Source organism: Hemibagrus wyckioides, linkage group LG14 (genome assembly GCF_019097595.1).
Source record: "Hemibagrus wyckioides isolate EC202008001 linkage group LG14, SWU_Hwy_1.0, whole genome shotgun sequence".
Classification (NCBI taxonomy): Eukaryota; Metazoa; Chordata; class Actinopteri; order Siluriformes; family Bagridae; genus Hemibagrus; species Hemibagrus wyckioides.
This window is the reverse complement of record NC_080723.1, coordinates 19530478-19547510: the sequence shown is the minus strand read 5'-3', so window position 1 is coordinate 19547510 and position 17033 is coordinate 19530478. Positions and strand designations below refer to the sequence as shown.

General features: G+C 43.6%; 2 protein-coding genes across 6 annotated transcripts in view; both read right to left on the bottom strand.

The window, feature by feature from the left end:
- The window catches only part of LOC131364501 (probable C-mannosyltransferase DPY19L4), a 21466-nt gene extending 20887 nt beyond the window's left edge, over positions 1-579 (bottom strand). Inside the window, exon 1 of the mRNA XM_058407671.1 lies at positions 292-579. The gene's annotated coding sequence lies outside the window, so the exon portion shown is untranslated. The remainder of the gene's footprint in view (positions 1-291) is intronic.
- Positions 580-4708: 4129 nt separating this feature from the next.
- LOC131364502 (recombination repair protein 1-like) lies at positions 4709-16956 on the bottom strand. 5 transcript variants are annotated; one of them, XM_058407672.1, is made up of 11 exons: positions 16405-16956; positions 16217-16294; positions 16044-16109; positions 11758-11847; positions 11150-11263; positions 10065-10220; positions 9382-9474; positions 8987-9163; positions 8411-8509; positions 7652-7756; positions 4709-5499 (listed from the first exon to the last, which is right to left on the bottom strand). In XM_058407672.1, the coding sequence occupies exons 1-11, from the start codon at positions 16427-16429 to the stop codon at positions 5462-5464; spliced, it is 1041 nt and encodes a 346-aa protein (XP_058263655.1). In that variant the 5' UTR covers positions 16430-16956; the 3' UTR covers positions 4709-5461. The 5 variants fall into 5 exon arrangements, with proteins under 5 accessions (XP_058263655.1, XP_058263656.1, XP_058263658.1 ...); XM_058407673.1 differs by having other exon boundaries at positions 9002-9163; XM_058407675.1 differs by having other exon boundaries at positions 10098-10220.
- Positions 16957-17033: the final 77 nt, after the last annotated feature.

Sequence of the window (17033 nt, the reverse complement as noted above, 5' to 3'; positions counted from 1 at the left end):
TTGTTTGTTTTATTCTTAAGTCACAACGATGCTGGGATTTTTTTCATTTAGATGTATAAAGTTAAAATAAATAAATAAATAAATAAATAAATAAATATAGAATGATAAATAATAATACTCTTCATTTAAAATTATGGCCGGAACTGAAGACAAGCTAGCTGTGTGTTAGCCATGTGGGCAATAAATAAATAAATAAATAAATAAATAAATCCTTCATTACCGCTGTCTGTAATAGATTAGATTATTAGACTATTCAGTCAGGCTCCTTGTGTGATCTCTGTAAAAACTTACCGCACATGAAATCAGCTTTATTGTTGTTATTATTGTTGTTATTGTTATTCTTCTTCACCCCAGCAGCTCCTCCATCCCTCTGCTCCTCTGTATCAGATGCTGAACAAGTGAAACAACGACTGGACATATAAACCCTTCAAAAGCCTAGAAGAGGTCAAGCCTCACACGGACAGCAGAGCACCGGTTTTAACCCTTTTGCTTAGAGTTAAACAAAATCGAAACAAAACTAGAAATTAATAACTTCCTCCAGCGCTGTGCCTGCGCATAAAGTTTGCTGCTCTCTGTGCTACGGATTGCGACGCAGGACACACAAGCGGTTTTAACTAACGTTTGCGTTTCTGGTGATCACCTCTGCGCAAGAAATGCGCGGCCACATCGATTCCATTCATACGCCAAAAGTTTTGGGACACCCCTTCAAATCATTTGGATTCAGGTGGTGGTGTGAAAGGAACTCTTAATGCTTCAGCTTCATACCGAGACATTTTGGACAATTTCATGCGCCCAACTTTATGGGAACAGTTTGAGGATGACCCCTTCCTGTTCGGTGTGGAGGAACTTGACTGTCCTGACCTCAACCTGATATTTGAGGTCACCTTCAGGATGAATTAGAGCGGAGACTGCGTGCCAGGTCAAAACTGGGACGTCTGCCTTTACATGCACATGAATGTAATATGGAGTTGGCCCGCCCTTTGCAGCTATAACAGCTTCAACTCTTCTGGGAAGGCTTTCCACAAGGTTTATGGGAATTTTTGACCGTTCCACTAGAAGCACATTTGTGAGGTCAGGCACTGATGTTGGACGAGAAGACCTGGCTCTCAGTCTCCGCTCTAATTCATCCCAAAGGTGTTCTATCAGGGTGAGATCAGAACTTCCTCCACACCAAACTCACTCATCCATGTCTTTATGGACCTTGCTTTGTGCACTGGTGTGCAGTCAAGTTGGAACAGGAAGGGGTCATCCCCAAACTGTTCCCACAAAGAGCATGAAATTGTCCAAAATGTCTTGGTATGAAGCTGAAGCATTAAGAGTTCCTTTCACTGGAGTTAAGGGGCCGAGCCCAACCTCTGAAAAACAACACCTGAACTCAATGATTTGGAGGGGTGTCCCAAAACATTTGGCAACATAGTGTACATAGACATACTGCAGGTCTCCAGTTACTGACTGTAATTATATTCGACAAGTCACTTTTTTCACCTTGTCCATCAGTGGAAAGGAAACAACACAGGATGGATATTAGTTCTGTTTTGGACATGAGTGTATGGTATAAATGTGTTAGCATGGCTAGATTATAGTTTTAATCCGTCTGTCTAGTCCACATCAAATCTAAGACATATTTATATATGATTTAATGTTTATATCATTCACGTCAGATTATGTGCTGTTAAGAAATATCTTTAAAAAATTTTTTTTTCTAAACTACGTGTAACTAACAGTCATAAGATAAACACACAGAAGGCTTATGAAGGTGTGAAGGTGTGAGTCTGGGGCTGATTTCTTTTTAGTCCAGAATGTAGTTTCATGCAGCGTCTCAGTCATCATTCTTTCAGGTGATTACACAAACGAAACAGATCTCCATTTGCGCTGATTATCTTCAGTCTTCTTTGGAAAGGAACTTTCTACTTATCTATCCATGTGTGTGTGTGTAATAGCTTCATCACTGTTAACAGACCATCAGTGAGACATTATGAGATGATGCATCTCTCAGGTTTCACTCTAAAGCTGTTGAAAGCTATGAAGCAGAAAGTATGGAGGCTTCTGCTTTCATCATATTACAGGTTACATTCTGCTGCTGTGTGTATATATATATATAGATACAGTGCCCTCCACAATTATTGGCACCCCTGATGTTAACATTTTGTATAACCCCCTGTAGCCAACAAGACAGCACTTCATCTCCTCCTATAACATTTCACAAGATTACAAGAATACAGAGAGAGGGATCTTTGACCATTCCTCTTTCTACAATCTTTCTAGAGTCCTGGGTCCTCTCTTATGCACTCTCCTCTTCAGCTCACCCCACAGGTTTTCAATGGGGACTGAGATAGCCATGGGGGGAGCTTGATCTTGTGTCTGCTGAACCATTTTTGTGTAGGTTTCTGGTCATTATCCTGCTGAAAGCCCCAATGACGACCCACCTTCAGCTTTCTGACAGAGGCCATCAGGTCCTGGTATATCAAAGAGTTCATGATGCCATGCACTCTAACAAGGGCCTTTGGAAGAGAAACAAACAAGCCCACAGCATCACAGATCTTCCACCATACTTCACAGAGGGCATGAGGTGCTTTTCCTCATATGTATACTCATATTTTGTTTTACGCCAGACCCACTTGCCAAAAAGCTCTATCTTAGCCTCATCTGACCAGTCCCAGTTGAATTCCCAGTACTGCTTAGTAAACTCCAGATGTTTACGTTTGTGATTATAGGTGAGAAAAGGCTTTTTCCTTGCATTCCTCCCAGACAGCTTGTTGGCATGGAGATAGTGTCTGATGGTTGTTATGGAGACTTTGTGACCCCAAGACACCATTCTCTGATGCAGTTCTCTAACAGTGAGCTTTGGAGATTATTTTATATTTCTCTTACCATCCTCAAACTCAGGTCCTCGTCCAGCCTTGTTTGATTCCTCTGACCGTAGATATGGGCAAGTTTAGGTGAGTGGCTATTTTCTTGTAGCCATTGCCTGACTTGTGAAGGTCGACACACACCTGCCTTACATTAATGGGGTGTTCTCTTGTCTTTCCCATGTTGAAGAGTGGATAAGAGAAATAGGCCTCTGTGTCACATCATATTTATACCCCAGGGAAACAGGAAGTCATGAATTGTTCATTAAAGGTTTCTGGATAATCTGATCAACTTTAAAAACCACAGTAAAAATGACAAAAATGCTTGAATTGCAATTATTTGATAGGAACTGTTAGGGGTGCCAATAATTTGTGGAACAGGTGATTTTATAAAAAAACAAAAAACAAAAAAAAAACAATTATTTTAATAATTATTAATTATTTTTTAGTCATGGATTTTTTTGTATTTTTTTTTAAATTCACTTGAGTTAAAATTTTCAATGTGAGATTATGCTTCTGCAATAACTGAAGAACACATCTTAACCAGGGGTGCCAATAATTGTGGGGGGCGCTGTAAATATATATATATATTTTTTTTTTGGATTTTTTGGAAGGTCAAAGGAAAGCAGAGAACCTGAGGGAGAACTTTTGAGGATGTGGAAAACTCTAAACAGACTATAACCCGAGCTCAGGATCGAACTGGGGAGTCTGGAGCTCTGAGGCCAGTGGGACAAGGTAATATGATGATGATGATGATGAAGAAGAAGAAGAAGAAATGATATTTAAGTGTGAAAAGTTCAGAGGCTTCAGAAGAGAGAAAACTGAATGCAGGCTTCAAGATAAATCACAAATCTTTTTTTTTCAGCGAGTTTATTTTAGAAACACACACACACACACACAGCCAAACAAACACAGCTCTGTGTGTTCAGATCTGTCAGTTGATCAAAATCTCTCTCTCTTTCTCTCTCTCCTTTGCACATGGGGGATAGATGAATTATTATGCACAGCTGATGAGGAAAAATTAGAACTTGAATTTTTGACCTTCTTGATCTCTGGTTTTATAAAGGTGTTTCTGTTTATTCTTTTCAAGCGCTTTATAAGTGGAGGATTTCCTGGCAATTGTTTTCCTTTCAAATACTCCTTGGATTTAGGCTGACATTATAAAGTGGTTTTTCTATCAAAAGTATCCTTTAAGTTACAGGACTTTAAAGGATCTGCTGCTAACATCTTGGGTACCAGATCCCACAGCAGACCTTCAGGGAGTCCATGCCTCGATGGGTCAGGGCAGCAAAAGGGGGATCGACACAATAATAGGCAGGTGGTCATAATGTTATGCCCGAGCGGCGTACATTCACGGCATTTGGCAGACGCTCTTACTGAAGTACTTTGCCGTCTCTATCCCTGAATACATCGAGACTGGTTCACTAGATGACAGATTACGGATACAATGACTCTGTTGGGATGAGCAGCACACAAACAAATTCAAATAAATAAGTTTAAGTATTTCAGAAAGACGTAGCTCTTCACTTATCTTTGAAGGACAAGTTTACATTTACAGCATGTGGCACTTCCATTTTTATCTCATTTTATACAATTGAGGGTTAAGGGCCTTGCTCAGGGGCCCAGCACTGGCAGCTTTTAGTGGAGCTGGGATTCAATCTCACAACCTTCTGACCAGTAGAGAGATGCAGTAATCCAGTCTCGAAATGACCAGAGACTGGACAAACAGCCTGTGTGGATAAAAATGACTTGATGTTGTAAAGAAACCGACATTTGTGTCACAAATATGCGTGTGTGTGTGTGTGTGTGTGTGTGGCATTTACATTAAGCTGATGGGTAAATAACAACAAGAACTAAACTTGAGTTCCTACACTTTTTATTATAAAGTCACAGATTTAATAATTTTTTTAAAGCCTTGTTGATTGTACCGACAGTGGGAATCTAACCATTGGTTGGGAATTCCAAATATCGGATCTGGCAAAAAAATCACATTCATCACAAGAAACTAAAAGACAAAAAAGCATATATATATATATATATATATATATATATATATCTATCTGTAACACGGTTCTCCACACTTCTCTCTCACTCTACTGCGCTTCGTACTTAAACACATCGATATTATTCATCAAAAACAAACAGATTTCATATCATATTCCTTTCCCCGGGAATTTATATCAGATACATTTAGTGACTTATTGTCATATTACAAATCAAAACATCAGAGTATACACAATGTAAAAGGCAGAAGCCTGGTTAAGACCGTACAAAATATAAAAGGCTAAAACAAGGTCAATGAAACGGTTTCAAGCTTTTTGATGCTTCGTGGTGTGAAAGCGATTCACATTTTTTTTAGGAAAAAAAAAAAAATAAAATAAATAAAAAAAATGCTGTTACTAGAAATAAATAAAGGGAATGAAGCACTGATCACAGAACGGTGAAAGAAGCGAGTCCTCTGCTCGTTTCTGGGAAGAGAAAACATATAGAGAGACGTTGCTGAGCTCTCCGTGAGTCATACTGTGAAAGTGTGTAGAGATACGAGACGCTCACTCGTGTGTGTGCGTGTGTGTGTGAGATGTGTGGTGTTGTGTGTGGACGCTGCCGGGATCTCAGTCTGGACGCTCGTCCTCCTCGCTCAGCTCTTTATCTGCATGAAGAGAGACAGAGACAAGCTTTACAGACATCAGGATGGAGATTTAGATCCCTAACGAGCAAGAACAGAGACATTAGAGGAAAAGGAAAAACTCCCATGACAAGAACCAGGATATGAAACTGACCTCTTCAGGTGACATGGGATTTTAAAGACAGACAGAAGTGAGTGGGTTTACAGGATGTTCAGTACGAGCAGATCGGGAATAAGTCATATGACTTTCTTCCTTGGACATTTGACACTGCAGTATTAAATCCCAGAGTTCTGCATTTACAGATGTTCCCTCGTCTTCCCTTTTAATAGTATTTTGCTCTATTTAATTTTTCTGGTTAAATTATATTATATAGCATGAGCTCTGGACAGAGAGGAGGTGGGAACACAGCAGAGGAGGAGTCAAGTATCAATTCTGGACAGAGAGGAGGTGGGAACACAGCAGGGGAGGAGTCAAGTATCAATTCTGGACAGAGAGGAGGTGGGAACACAGCAGGGGAGGAGTCAAGTATCAATTCTGGACAGAGAGGAGGTGGGAACACAGCAGGGGAGGAGTCAAGTATCAATTCTGGACAGAGATGAGGCGGGAACACAGCAGGGGAGGAGTCAAGCATGAGATTTGGACAGAGAGGAGGCGGGAACACAGCAGAGGAGGAGTCAAGCATGAGCTCTAGACAGAGAGGAGGTGGGAACACAGCAGAGGAGGAGTCAAGCATGAGCTCTAGACAGAGAGGAGGTGGGAACACAGCAGAGGAGGAGTCAAGCATGAGCTTTGGACAGAGAGGAGGTGGGAACACAGCAGAGGAGGAGTCAAGCATGAGTTTTGGACAGAGAGGAGGTGGGAACACAGCAGAGGAGGAGTCAAGCATGAGCTTTGGACAGAGAGGAGGCGGGAACACAGCAGAGGAGGAGTCAAGCATGAGTTTTGGACAGAGAGGAGGTGGGAACACAGCAGAGGAGGAGTCAAGCATGAGTTTTGGACAGAGAGGAGGTGGGAACACAGCAGAGGAGGAGTCAAGCATGAGCTTTGGACAGAGAGGAGGTGGGAACACAGCAGAGGAGGAGTCAAGCATGAGTTTTGGACAGAGAGGAGGTGGGAACACAGCAGAGGAGGAGTCAAGCATGAGTTTTGGATAGAGAGGAGGCGGGAACACAGCAGAGGAGGAGTCAAGCATGAGTTTTGGATAGAGAGGAGGCGGGAACACAGCAGAGGAGGAGTCAAGCATGAGTTTTGGACAGAGAGGAGGTGGGAACACAGCAGAGGAGGAGTCAAGCATGAGTTTTGGACAGAGAGGAGGCGGGAACACAGCAGAGGAGGAGTCAAGCATGAGCTTTGGACAGAGAGGAGGCGGGAACACAGCAGAGGAGGAGTCAAGCATGAGCTTTGGACAGAGAAGAGGTGGGAACACAGCAGAGGAGGAGTCAAGCATGAGCTTTGGACAGAGAGGAGGTGGGAACACAGCAGAGGAGGAGTCAAGCATGAGTTTTGGACAGAGAGAAGGCGGAGACAGCAGGGGAGGAGTCAAGCACCAGAGACACCTTTGGACCTCTGGACAATAAGGAACACCTTTGGACCTCTGGACAATAAGGAACACCTTTGGACCTCTGGACAATAAGGAACACCTTTGGACCTCTGGACAATAAGGAACACCTTTGGACCTCTGGACAATAAGGAACACCTTTGGACCTCTGGACAATAAGGAACACCTTTGGACCTCTGGACAATAAGGAACACCTTTGGACTTCTGGACAATAAGCGACACCTTCGGACTCTTTGATTTAGATTTTCTCATTCATGTTCTATATTAAAGGTCAGAGAGTCTGTAGAAAATATTTGCCACCAAAGTTGATCTATAACTATAATTGATCTATAACTTATAACTATAACTATATATATATATATATATAACTATAACTATAGTTGATCTATAACTTTAATTATAATTAATTAAAAATTGTCAATCACTACAGAAGGTTATTTTCTTTCTCTCTGAATTTTCCTCAAGAAATTAAAAGACAACACACACAGACACACACACACACACACACACAGATCCTGAACTTATTGCTGCTGTGTGACATTTTGTTCGTTAATGCGAGTCCTATCCCGAACACTGGGAGCTGCACTGTCCCTGCTGGACTGTAACGGAGGACTCACCTTGTTTGACCGTGTCCTCTTCTCCGTTGGCTCTCTTTCTAAACTTATCCTTCACCTTCGCCGTTTTCACTTTCCTCACCAAAGGCTCGTCGTCTGAACTGGCATCTGTGTAGAGAAGGCATGCGCCAGAATAAACTCAATCAATAGCAGCTTTTACTTTATATCTAAAAAAAAAAGAGAATGTAATACAGAACCAACAACTTGGTCTGTTTCTGAATACACAAAGATCTGTGTTCATTAATGAGTGAATTTTCCTTATATCACACTGATGTTTACTTCTCTCTCTCTCTCTCTCTCTGTATGTATATTATATATATATATTTATTATATATATATATATATATATATATATATAAATTCAGAATTCTAGTTGCTCCACCTATAGACTCCTGGTGGTCCAGTGACAGGATCCCGTGCTCTCATGGCCACGGCCCGGGTTCGATTCCCTGGCAAGGAGCTAACCCAGCCACGGAAAAGTTGATGCTTGCTTACAAAGCCAAAAATGGACCCAAAATCTCACTCTCTCAGATATTCTAGCACTGCTTGACTGGTCCCACCATCTCTCAGGGTAAGAGGAATGCATACTACATCCAGACTCGAATGAACTTCACACCTAGATGTCCGAACAGTTGAGTCACTGACCGTCTTCAAAGGATAGGTGAAGACCTACGTCCTTATGAAATACTTGCACTTATTTAACTAGCACTTATTGATTGTGGAAGAGGGGGCGGGGTCGAGCACTGGTTTGTGAACTGGTACCTGCTGCTGGTTTTCGGCCTCTCGCAGGCTTGCTCTGGTCTTTCAGCCTCTTCATCTTGTGACTCAGAGGCTCCTCATCTGAGCTATCCACTGGACTCTCTACATGAAGAGTGGGGGGGGTAAGAGTAAGAGAGATGGGGGGGAAGAGAGAGAGAGAGAAAGAAAAAGAGAGAGACAGAGAGAGGAAAAGAGAGAGAGAGAGACAGAGAGAGAGACAAAGGGAGAGAGAGAGAGAGAGAGAGATGGGGGTGAGAGAGAGAGAGAGAGATGGGGTGAGAGAGAGAGAGAGAGAGAGAGAGAGAGAGAGAGATGGGGGGGAGATGGGGCGAGAGAGAGAGAGAAGTGCAAACTCACACAAACACACCCATCCACTCACACACATCCACACACTCACAAATCTGTACGCACAAGCATGTGCAAACTCACACCCATCCACAAACACACACACAATCATATACAAACACACCCCTACACACACACAGACATCCACACACACTCATCCACAAACACACACACTCTCTCATCCACAAAAACACAGATATATCCACACACACACACCTCCCAGTTTGTAGTCACCTGTTCTGGCTGTACCTTTCTGCTCTCGGCTGCGTGTGCGTCCCCGTGCCACCGCGTCCATGACGTCTCGTTCAGACATCCTCTCCAACAGCACCACTGCATGCTTCATCGCCGGCTCGCTCTTCTTCCTCACCACCTCACTCAGGGCCTCGTCATCTGAGCTGTCGCTACACAGACCTGAGTACAAACACAACAGAAATCATTCACTTCAATCCCACATTAAGACACATCACACCAAGACCTACAACACTTATATACTGTATATATCTCAGAATGCTGCATAAATAAATAATAATAATACAACTAGAAACAGATAAATAGTTAAATAACAACAGAATGTCTAGAAATAGACTTGAATAAATAAAATAATAAAAAATAAAAAAAAAATAAAATACCTTTTCCTCCTTTTTTCCCACGTCCTCTCCTTTTAGCCGTCGTGTTCACGGCTGGCGATTGCGCCGAGGCTTTCTTCTTCGAGTCGTCCTTACCTATGAGAAAAACACAGCAGCACTTGAGTGTGTAGCGAGCGCTGCGTCTATCGTTGGAGACGAAAGAGGATAATATCAACAGATGAGTTCATTTACATTTCTGGCATTCGGCAGACGCCCTTATCCAGAGCGACTTACAGTTTAGCTCACTTTTTTTATACAACTGAGCAATTAAGGGTTAAGTGCCTTGCTCAGAGAGTGGCAGCTTGGTGGACCTGGGACTCGAACTCACAACCTTTTGTTTGTGTACTTTATAAAATGACCATATATAACAATAACATGTCTCTCCTGTCAATCACAGCAGCATTAGCCAATCATGTGCATCTGTGAGCTCATGTATGTGGAAGAGGGCTGATTGCTGAAGTCCAGAACATACATATGATTTTCCTTATTGATAATTAATACCACTTTATTCACTGACATAAATGCCAACCATAAAATCCAAATCTTTAGCATCCGATGTGGAATCTTTCGGGATCTATACACAACATAGAGTCAGCTAACTTTCACTAGCTCTTAGTTCCAGACCTGTGCATATTGCTAACAAACGTGAATCGATTCTAATCGAACTAAACTACACTAAAACCTGCCTGCTGTGAAGGTGTAGATATCACCACCGCTACCTTTTCGTCCTCGTCTCGGAGTGACTTTCACCGGTGACGGCGATGGCGACGGCGAAGACTCTCTGAGCTTCGGGGCCTTTGTGACGGCTTTACGCTTTTTTGGGCTTCTGGTCTTCTTGGCGTCTATAAATACAGGAGCAATTCTGTTAAGGAGCGATGGTGATGCAAAGCATTGCTATAACAGAGCATGCAGGTTTAAAATAAATTAGACAGATGACGCATGTTTTTAAAGTTGTTGGATTAACTGTGCTTTGTGGAGGCACTAAAGCTGGATAATTATGAGGGAGTGAAAGAGAGGTGGGTAATTTATTTGAAGGAATGAGTGAGTGAGGAGGAACTGAAGAAGTGAGTGTGGAGAGATTTTATGAGGGACTAATTAGAAAGAGGGAAGTGGAGTGAGCGAGTGAATAAGTGGGTCAGTGAGTGAATAAGTGGGTCAGTGAGTGAGTGAGTGAGTGAGTGAATAAGTGGGTCAGTGAGCGAGTGAATAAGTGGGTCAGTGAGTGAATAAGTGGGTCAGTGAGTGAGTGAGTGAGTGAGTGAATAAGTGAATGAGTGAGTGAGTGAGTAAGTAAATAAGTGAATGAGTGAGTGAGTGAGTGAATAAGTGGGTCAGTGAGCGAGTGAATAAGTGGGTCAGTGAGTGAATAAGTGGGTCAGTGAGTGAGTGAGTGAGTGAGTGAATAAGTGAATGAGTGAGTGAGTGAGTAAGTAAATAAGTGAATGAGTGAGTGAGTGAGTGAATAAGTGAATGCGCGAGTGAGTGGGTGAGTCAGTAAGTGAATAAGTGAATGTGTGAGCGAGTGAGTGAGTGGGTGGGTGGGTAAGTGAATAAGTGAATGAGTGAGTCAGTAGGTAATAAAGTGAATGTGTGAATGGTTAAGTGAATAAGTGAATGTGTGTGTGAGTGAGTGAGTGAGTCAGTAAGTGAGTCAGTGAGTGAGTCAGTGAGTGAGTGTGTGAGTGAGTCAGTGAGTGAGTGTGTGAGTGAGTCAGTGAGTGAGAGTGTGAGTGAACTGGTGGTTGATGGAACAGAGAGCAGCACATTTCACCTAAAGTAATGCATGACCCCACACCTTCAGGCTCTTCTGTATCTGCCTTCTGCTTCTTCTTCTTCTTGATGATCGTCGTCAGCGGCTGATCTTCTTCAGAATCCGACGGTTCCCCTGCAGATCAGACACAATGCATCGCTAATGATCAAACCAACATGACATTAAATGTTTGATTATCAGACACACTAGAATTGTTTAAACAGTGTTCGAGATTATATATATATATATATATTTCATTTTTTTCTCTTAAGCCCTGACACTGAAGCAGTGCCACCAGGGCAGAAATGGTACAGCCCATTGAAGGGGTGTTCAGATGCGTCATTTATACCTGCCCTTCTGATACATCTCAGGAAACATAGTTTATTATTTACTTTTTAAAGCACTATACAGGTGGAACACTTCAGCTGCATCTTTTATTTACTTTGGAAGCTTCATTTTTTATTAGGGTGTCAGATCTCTGTCTGTTTACACCCATCCATCCCACTCAGACACGCCCATATATATACACATCTGTCCCACTAGGACCCTCAAAGACACACCTCTCTACCCCACTCCAAGACACGCCCATCTGTTGACATGTTATGACACTGAGCTGATCTGACACTCACCAGTCTCTTTCTGTTTACTTAATTGTTTGGACCCCTTAGATTCAGTTAGTTTGCTCAGAGGCTCGTCATCAGAGCTGTGTCCAGGACAGTCTGGGAAAAAGAAAGAAGAAGAAAATAAAAAACAATTAGAGGCTGAGTGATTAAACATTTGTCTCACATCTCCAATCCCAAATATAAAAATTAAAGCACACTTTAAGCCACCAATCTATCCATCTTTTTATCTCAGACAGACCCATCTAACTATCTAACCCATTTAGATACACCCGTCTATGTATATATACCACTCAGACACACCCTATCTATCCATCTGTCCCACTCAGACACACCCTATCTATCCATCTTTTCCACTCAGACACACCCATCTATCCATCTTTTCCACTCAGATAACCCTATCTATCCATTTGTCCCACCCAGACACACCCATCTATTAATCTGTTTCACTCAGACATACCCATCTATTAATCTGTTTCACTCAGACATACCCATCTATCCATCTTTTCCACTCAGACACACCCATCTGTCCCACTCAGACACACCCATCTATCCATCTGTCCCACTCAGACATACCCATCTATCCATCTGTCCCACTCAGACATACCCATCTATCCATCTGTCCCACTCAGACACACCGATCTATCCCACTCAGACACACCCATCTATCCATCTTTTCCACTCAGACACACCTATCTATCCATTTGTCCCACTCAGACACACCCTATCTATCCATCTTTTCCACTCAGACACACCCATCTATCCATCTTTTCCACTCAGACACACCCATCTGTCCCACTCAGACACACCCTATCTATCCATCTTTTCCACTCAGACACACCCATCTATCCATCTTTTCCACTCAGATAACCCTATCTATCCATTTGTCCCACCCAGACATACCCATCTATTAATCTGTTTCACTCAGACACACCCATCTATCCATCTTTTCCACTCAGACACACCCATCTGTCCCACTCAGACACACCCATCTATCCATCTGTCCCACTCAGACACACCCATCTATCCATCTGTCCCACTCAGACACACCCATCTATCCATCTGTCCCACTCAGACACACCCATCTATCCATCTGTCCCACTCAGACACACCCATCTATCCATCTGTCCCACTCAGACATACCCATCTACCCATCTGTCCCACTCAGACACACCCATCTATCCATCTGTCCCACTCAGACACACCCATCTATCCATCTTTTCCACTCAGACACACCCATCTATCCATCTGTCCCACTCAGACATACCCATCTATCCATCTGTCCCACTCAGACACACCCATCTATCCATCTGTCCCACTCAGACACACCCATCTATCCATCTGTCCCACTCAGACATACCCATCTATCCATCTGTCCCACTCAGACACACCCATCTATCCATCTGTCCCACTCATACACACCCATCTATCCATCTGTCCCACTCAGACATACCCATCTATCCATCTGTCCCACTCAGACACACCCATCTATCCATCTTTTCCACTCAGACACACCCATCTATCCCACTCAGACACACCCATCTATCCATCTTTTCCACTCAGACACACCTATCTATCCATTTGTCCCACTCAGACACCCATCTATCCATCTTTTCCACTCAGACACACCCATCTATCCATCTTTTCCACTCAGACACACCCATCTATCCCACTCAGGCACACCCATCTATCCATCTTTTCCACTCAGACACACCCATCTATCCATCTTTTCCATTCAGACACACCCATCTATTAATCTGTTCCACTCAGACACACTCTTCTTTCCGTCTTTTCCACTCAGACACACCCATCTATCCATCTGTCCCACTCAGGCACACCCATCTATCCATCTGTCCCACTCAGGCACACCCATCTATCCATCTTTTCCATTCAGACACACCCATCTATTAATCTGTTCCACTCAGACACACCCATCTATCCATCTTTTCCACTCAGACACACCCATCTATCCATCTTTTCCACTCAGACACACCCATCTATCCATCTTTTCCACTCAGACACACCCATCTATCCATCTTTTCCACTCAGACACACCCATCTATTAATCTGTTCCACTCACACACCCATCTATTAATCTGTTCCACTCAGACACACTCTTCTTTCCGTCTTTTCCACTCAGACACACCCATCTATCCATCTTTTCCACTCAGACACACCCATCTATCCATCTTTTCCACTCAGACACACCCATCTATCCATCTTTTCCACTCAGACACACCCATCTATTAATCTGTTCCACTCAGACACACCCATCTATTAATCTGTTCCACTCAGACACACTCTTCTTTCCGTCTTTTCCACTCAGACACACCCATCTATCCATCTGACCCACTCAGACACACCCATCTATCAATCTGTTCCACTCAGACACACCTATCTATCAATCTGACCCACTCAGACAGGCCCATCTATCAATCTGACCCACTCAGACACACCCATCTATCCATCTTTTCCACTCAGACACACCCATCTTTCCAACTTTTCCACTCAGATAACCCTATCTATCCATCTGACCCACTCAGACACGCCCATCCATCAAGCTGACCCACTCAGACACACCCATCTATCCATCTGTTCCACTCAGACACACCCATCTATCAATCTGACCCACTCAGACAGGCCCATCTATCAAGCTGACCCACTCAGACACACCCATCTATCCATCTGTTCCACTCAGACAGGCCCATCTATCAAGCTGACCCACTCAGACAGGCCCATCTATCAAGCTGACCCACTCAGACACACCCATCTATCAAGCTGACCCACTCAGACACACCCATCTATCCATCTGACCCACTCAGACACACCCATCTATCCATCTGTTCCACTCAGACAGGCCCATCTATCAAGCTGACCCACTCAGACAGGCCCATCTATCAAGCTGACCCACTCAGACACACCCATCTATCAAGCTGACCCACTCAGACACACCCATCTATCAAGCTGACCCACTCAGACACACCCATCTATCCATCTGACCCACTCAGACACACCCATCTATCCATCTGTTCCACTCAGACACACCCATCTATCCATCTGTTCCACTCAGACACACCCATCTATCCATCTGTTCCACTCAGACACACCCATCTATCCATCTGTTCCACTCAGACACACCCATTTATCAATCTGACCCTCTCAGACACGCCTAGCTAATCATCTGTCCCACTCAGACACACCCATCTATCCATCTGTTCCACTCAGACACACTCATCTATCAATCTGTTCCACTCAGACACACTCATCTATCAATCTGTTCCACTCAGACACACTCATCTATCAATCTGACCCTCTCAGACACGCCTAGCTAATCATCTGTCCCACTCAGACAGGCCCATCTATCCATCTGACCCACTCAGACACACCCATCTATCCATCTGTTCCACTCAGACAGGCCCATCTATCAAGCTGACCCACTCAGACAGGCCCATCTATCAAGCTGACCCACTCAGACACACCCATCTATCAAGCTGACCCACTCAGACACACCCATCTATCCATCTGACCCACTCAGACACACCCATCTATCCATCTGACCCACTCAGACACACCCATCTATCCATCTGTTCCACTCAGACACACCCATCTATCCATCTGTTCCACTCAGACACACCCATCTATCCATCTGTTCCACTCAGACACACCCATCTATCCATCTGTTCCACTCAGACACACCCATTTATCAATCTGACCCTCTCAGACACGCCTAGCTAATCATCTGTCCCACTCAGACACACCCATCTATCCATCTGTTCCACTCAGACACACTCATCTATCAATCTGTTCCACTCAGACACACTCATCTATCAATCTGTTCCACTCAGACACACTCATCTATCAATCTGTTCCACTCAGACACACTCATCTATCAATCTGACCCTCTCAGACACGCCTAGCTAATCATCTGTCCCACTCAGACAGGCCCATCTAAACATCTGACCCACTCAGACACTGTTGTCACAACTGTTGTTAACACACAGCAACTAAACAAGTCACTATACATGTTATTTACAATTATTTGGGCCAACTTAGAGCATCCGATCCATCCGTTTTTTTGGTAGACGCGAGGAAACTGGAGATCCCTGAGGAATCCCACAAGACATGGAAAACTCATCAAGCTCAGGATTGAACCTGTGATGCTGGACCTGGAAAGTGTGTGTGTATCTACCTGCTACAATTTGTCTCCCTCGTATTAGTTTAAACATACGCACACGATTCGATGCACAGATTTTGTTCGGGCACATCTACAGAATTAGTCCGCTGCTTTATTTTACCATCCGCAGCAGAAGTTGGCTCATCGAGGGTTTTCTCCCGTGAAGCGTCTTCCATGACATCTGAAGCTGAAAACACAGGAACGAAGTGATTAGAAGTGATCATCACACTATGGCACTACATCTTCCGGAACTGTGATCATGTGTAGAACTGTGTGGGACTGCTCTGGCCTTACGTGCATCTTCGGAACACTTCTTGCCAGGTTTCAACATTTTACTCAAGGGTTCATCATCAGAACTCGCTCCAACTGACTCTATAAACACACACACACACACACACACACACACAAACAAAACAATCAAGGGGGGGGGGGGGTAAACACAATGTGATGTCTACAATCTAATAAGTGGGAGCTCCATTTACCATCTCTGGACTGGATGCCGGTCATGTTTGCTGCTGTTCTGGGAGGTAAAGGAAAAACTTCAGCTCAGAGGAAGGTGGACCTCAGAGTAAAGCCTTCAGAGATGAATTTCTCAATTAGCAGGTACACACCATCTTCATCATCATCTTCATCATCATCATCCTCATCATCAGAGAGTGCTCAGGTCATTTAACATGCTTGCAGAACCTCACTGCATCATTTCCAAGCAGATCAAGTGACGAAATGGAAAATATCAGAGCATGCACATGGACTCTAAGACACCAACATCTACCACAAGCTCGCTTCCTAAAACGTGTGCCAGGGTTAACGCCAGGCCTAAACGCATGTAGCTAGGCTAGCTGTTTAGCGCCGTGCGAGCAGTAATGGCACGCGATTCTATCGCCACGTCTTTAAAAATAAAACGCTCTCACAAATACAGAAAGCTGGTTTATCTACTTATAATCGCGTGGATCGCGAGTATTTCCATAATTCAGGACGGAAACGTTGACGCATAATCCACACAAACGGCGCCGCCATTCATTCAAAGGACGCCTTCGTGCGCGTGGCAGATGCGCAACATTTACGCAGTCTTTCATTTTTTTTATTTTTTTATTTCTTATTAAATTAAATG

Coding starts and splice junctions, on each gene's coding strand:
- LOC131364502 (XM_058407672.1), bottom strand. CDS start 16,429: ATGACCGGCATCCAGTCCAGAGATG. Junction 9,475..10,064: donor TATCTACACCTTCACAGCAG/GCAGGTTTTAGT, acceptor TTTTTCTCATAG/GTAAGGACGACTCGAAGAAG. Junction 7,757..8,410: donor AGGCCGAAAACCAGCAGCAG/GTACCAGTTCAC, acceptor TTCTCTACACAG/ATGCCAGTTCAGACGACGAG.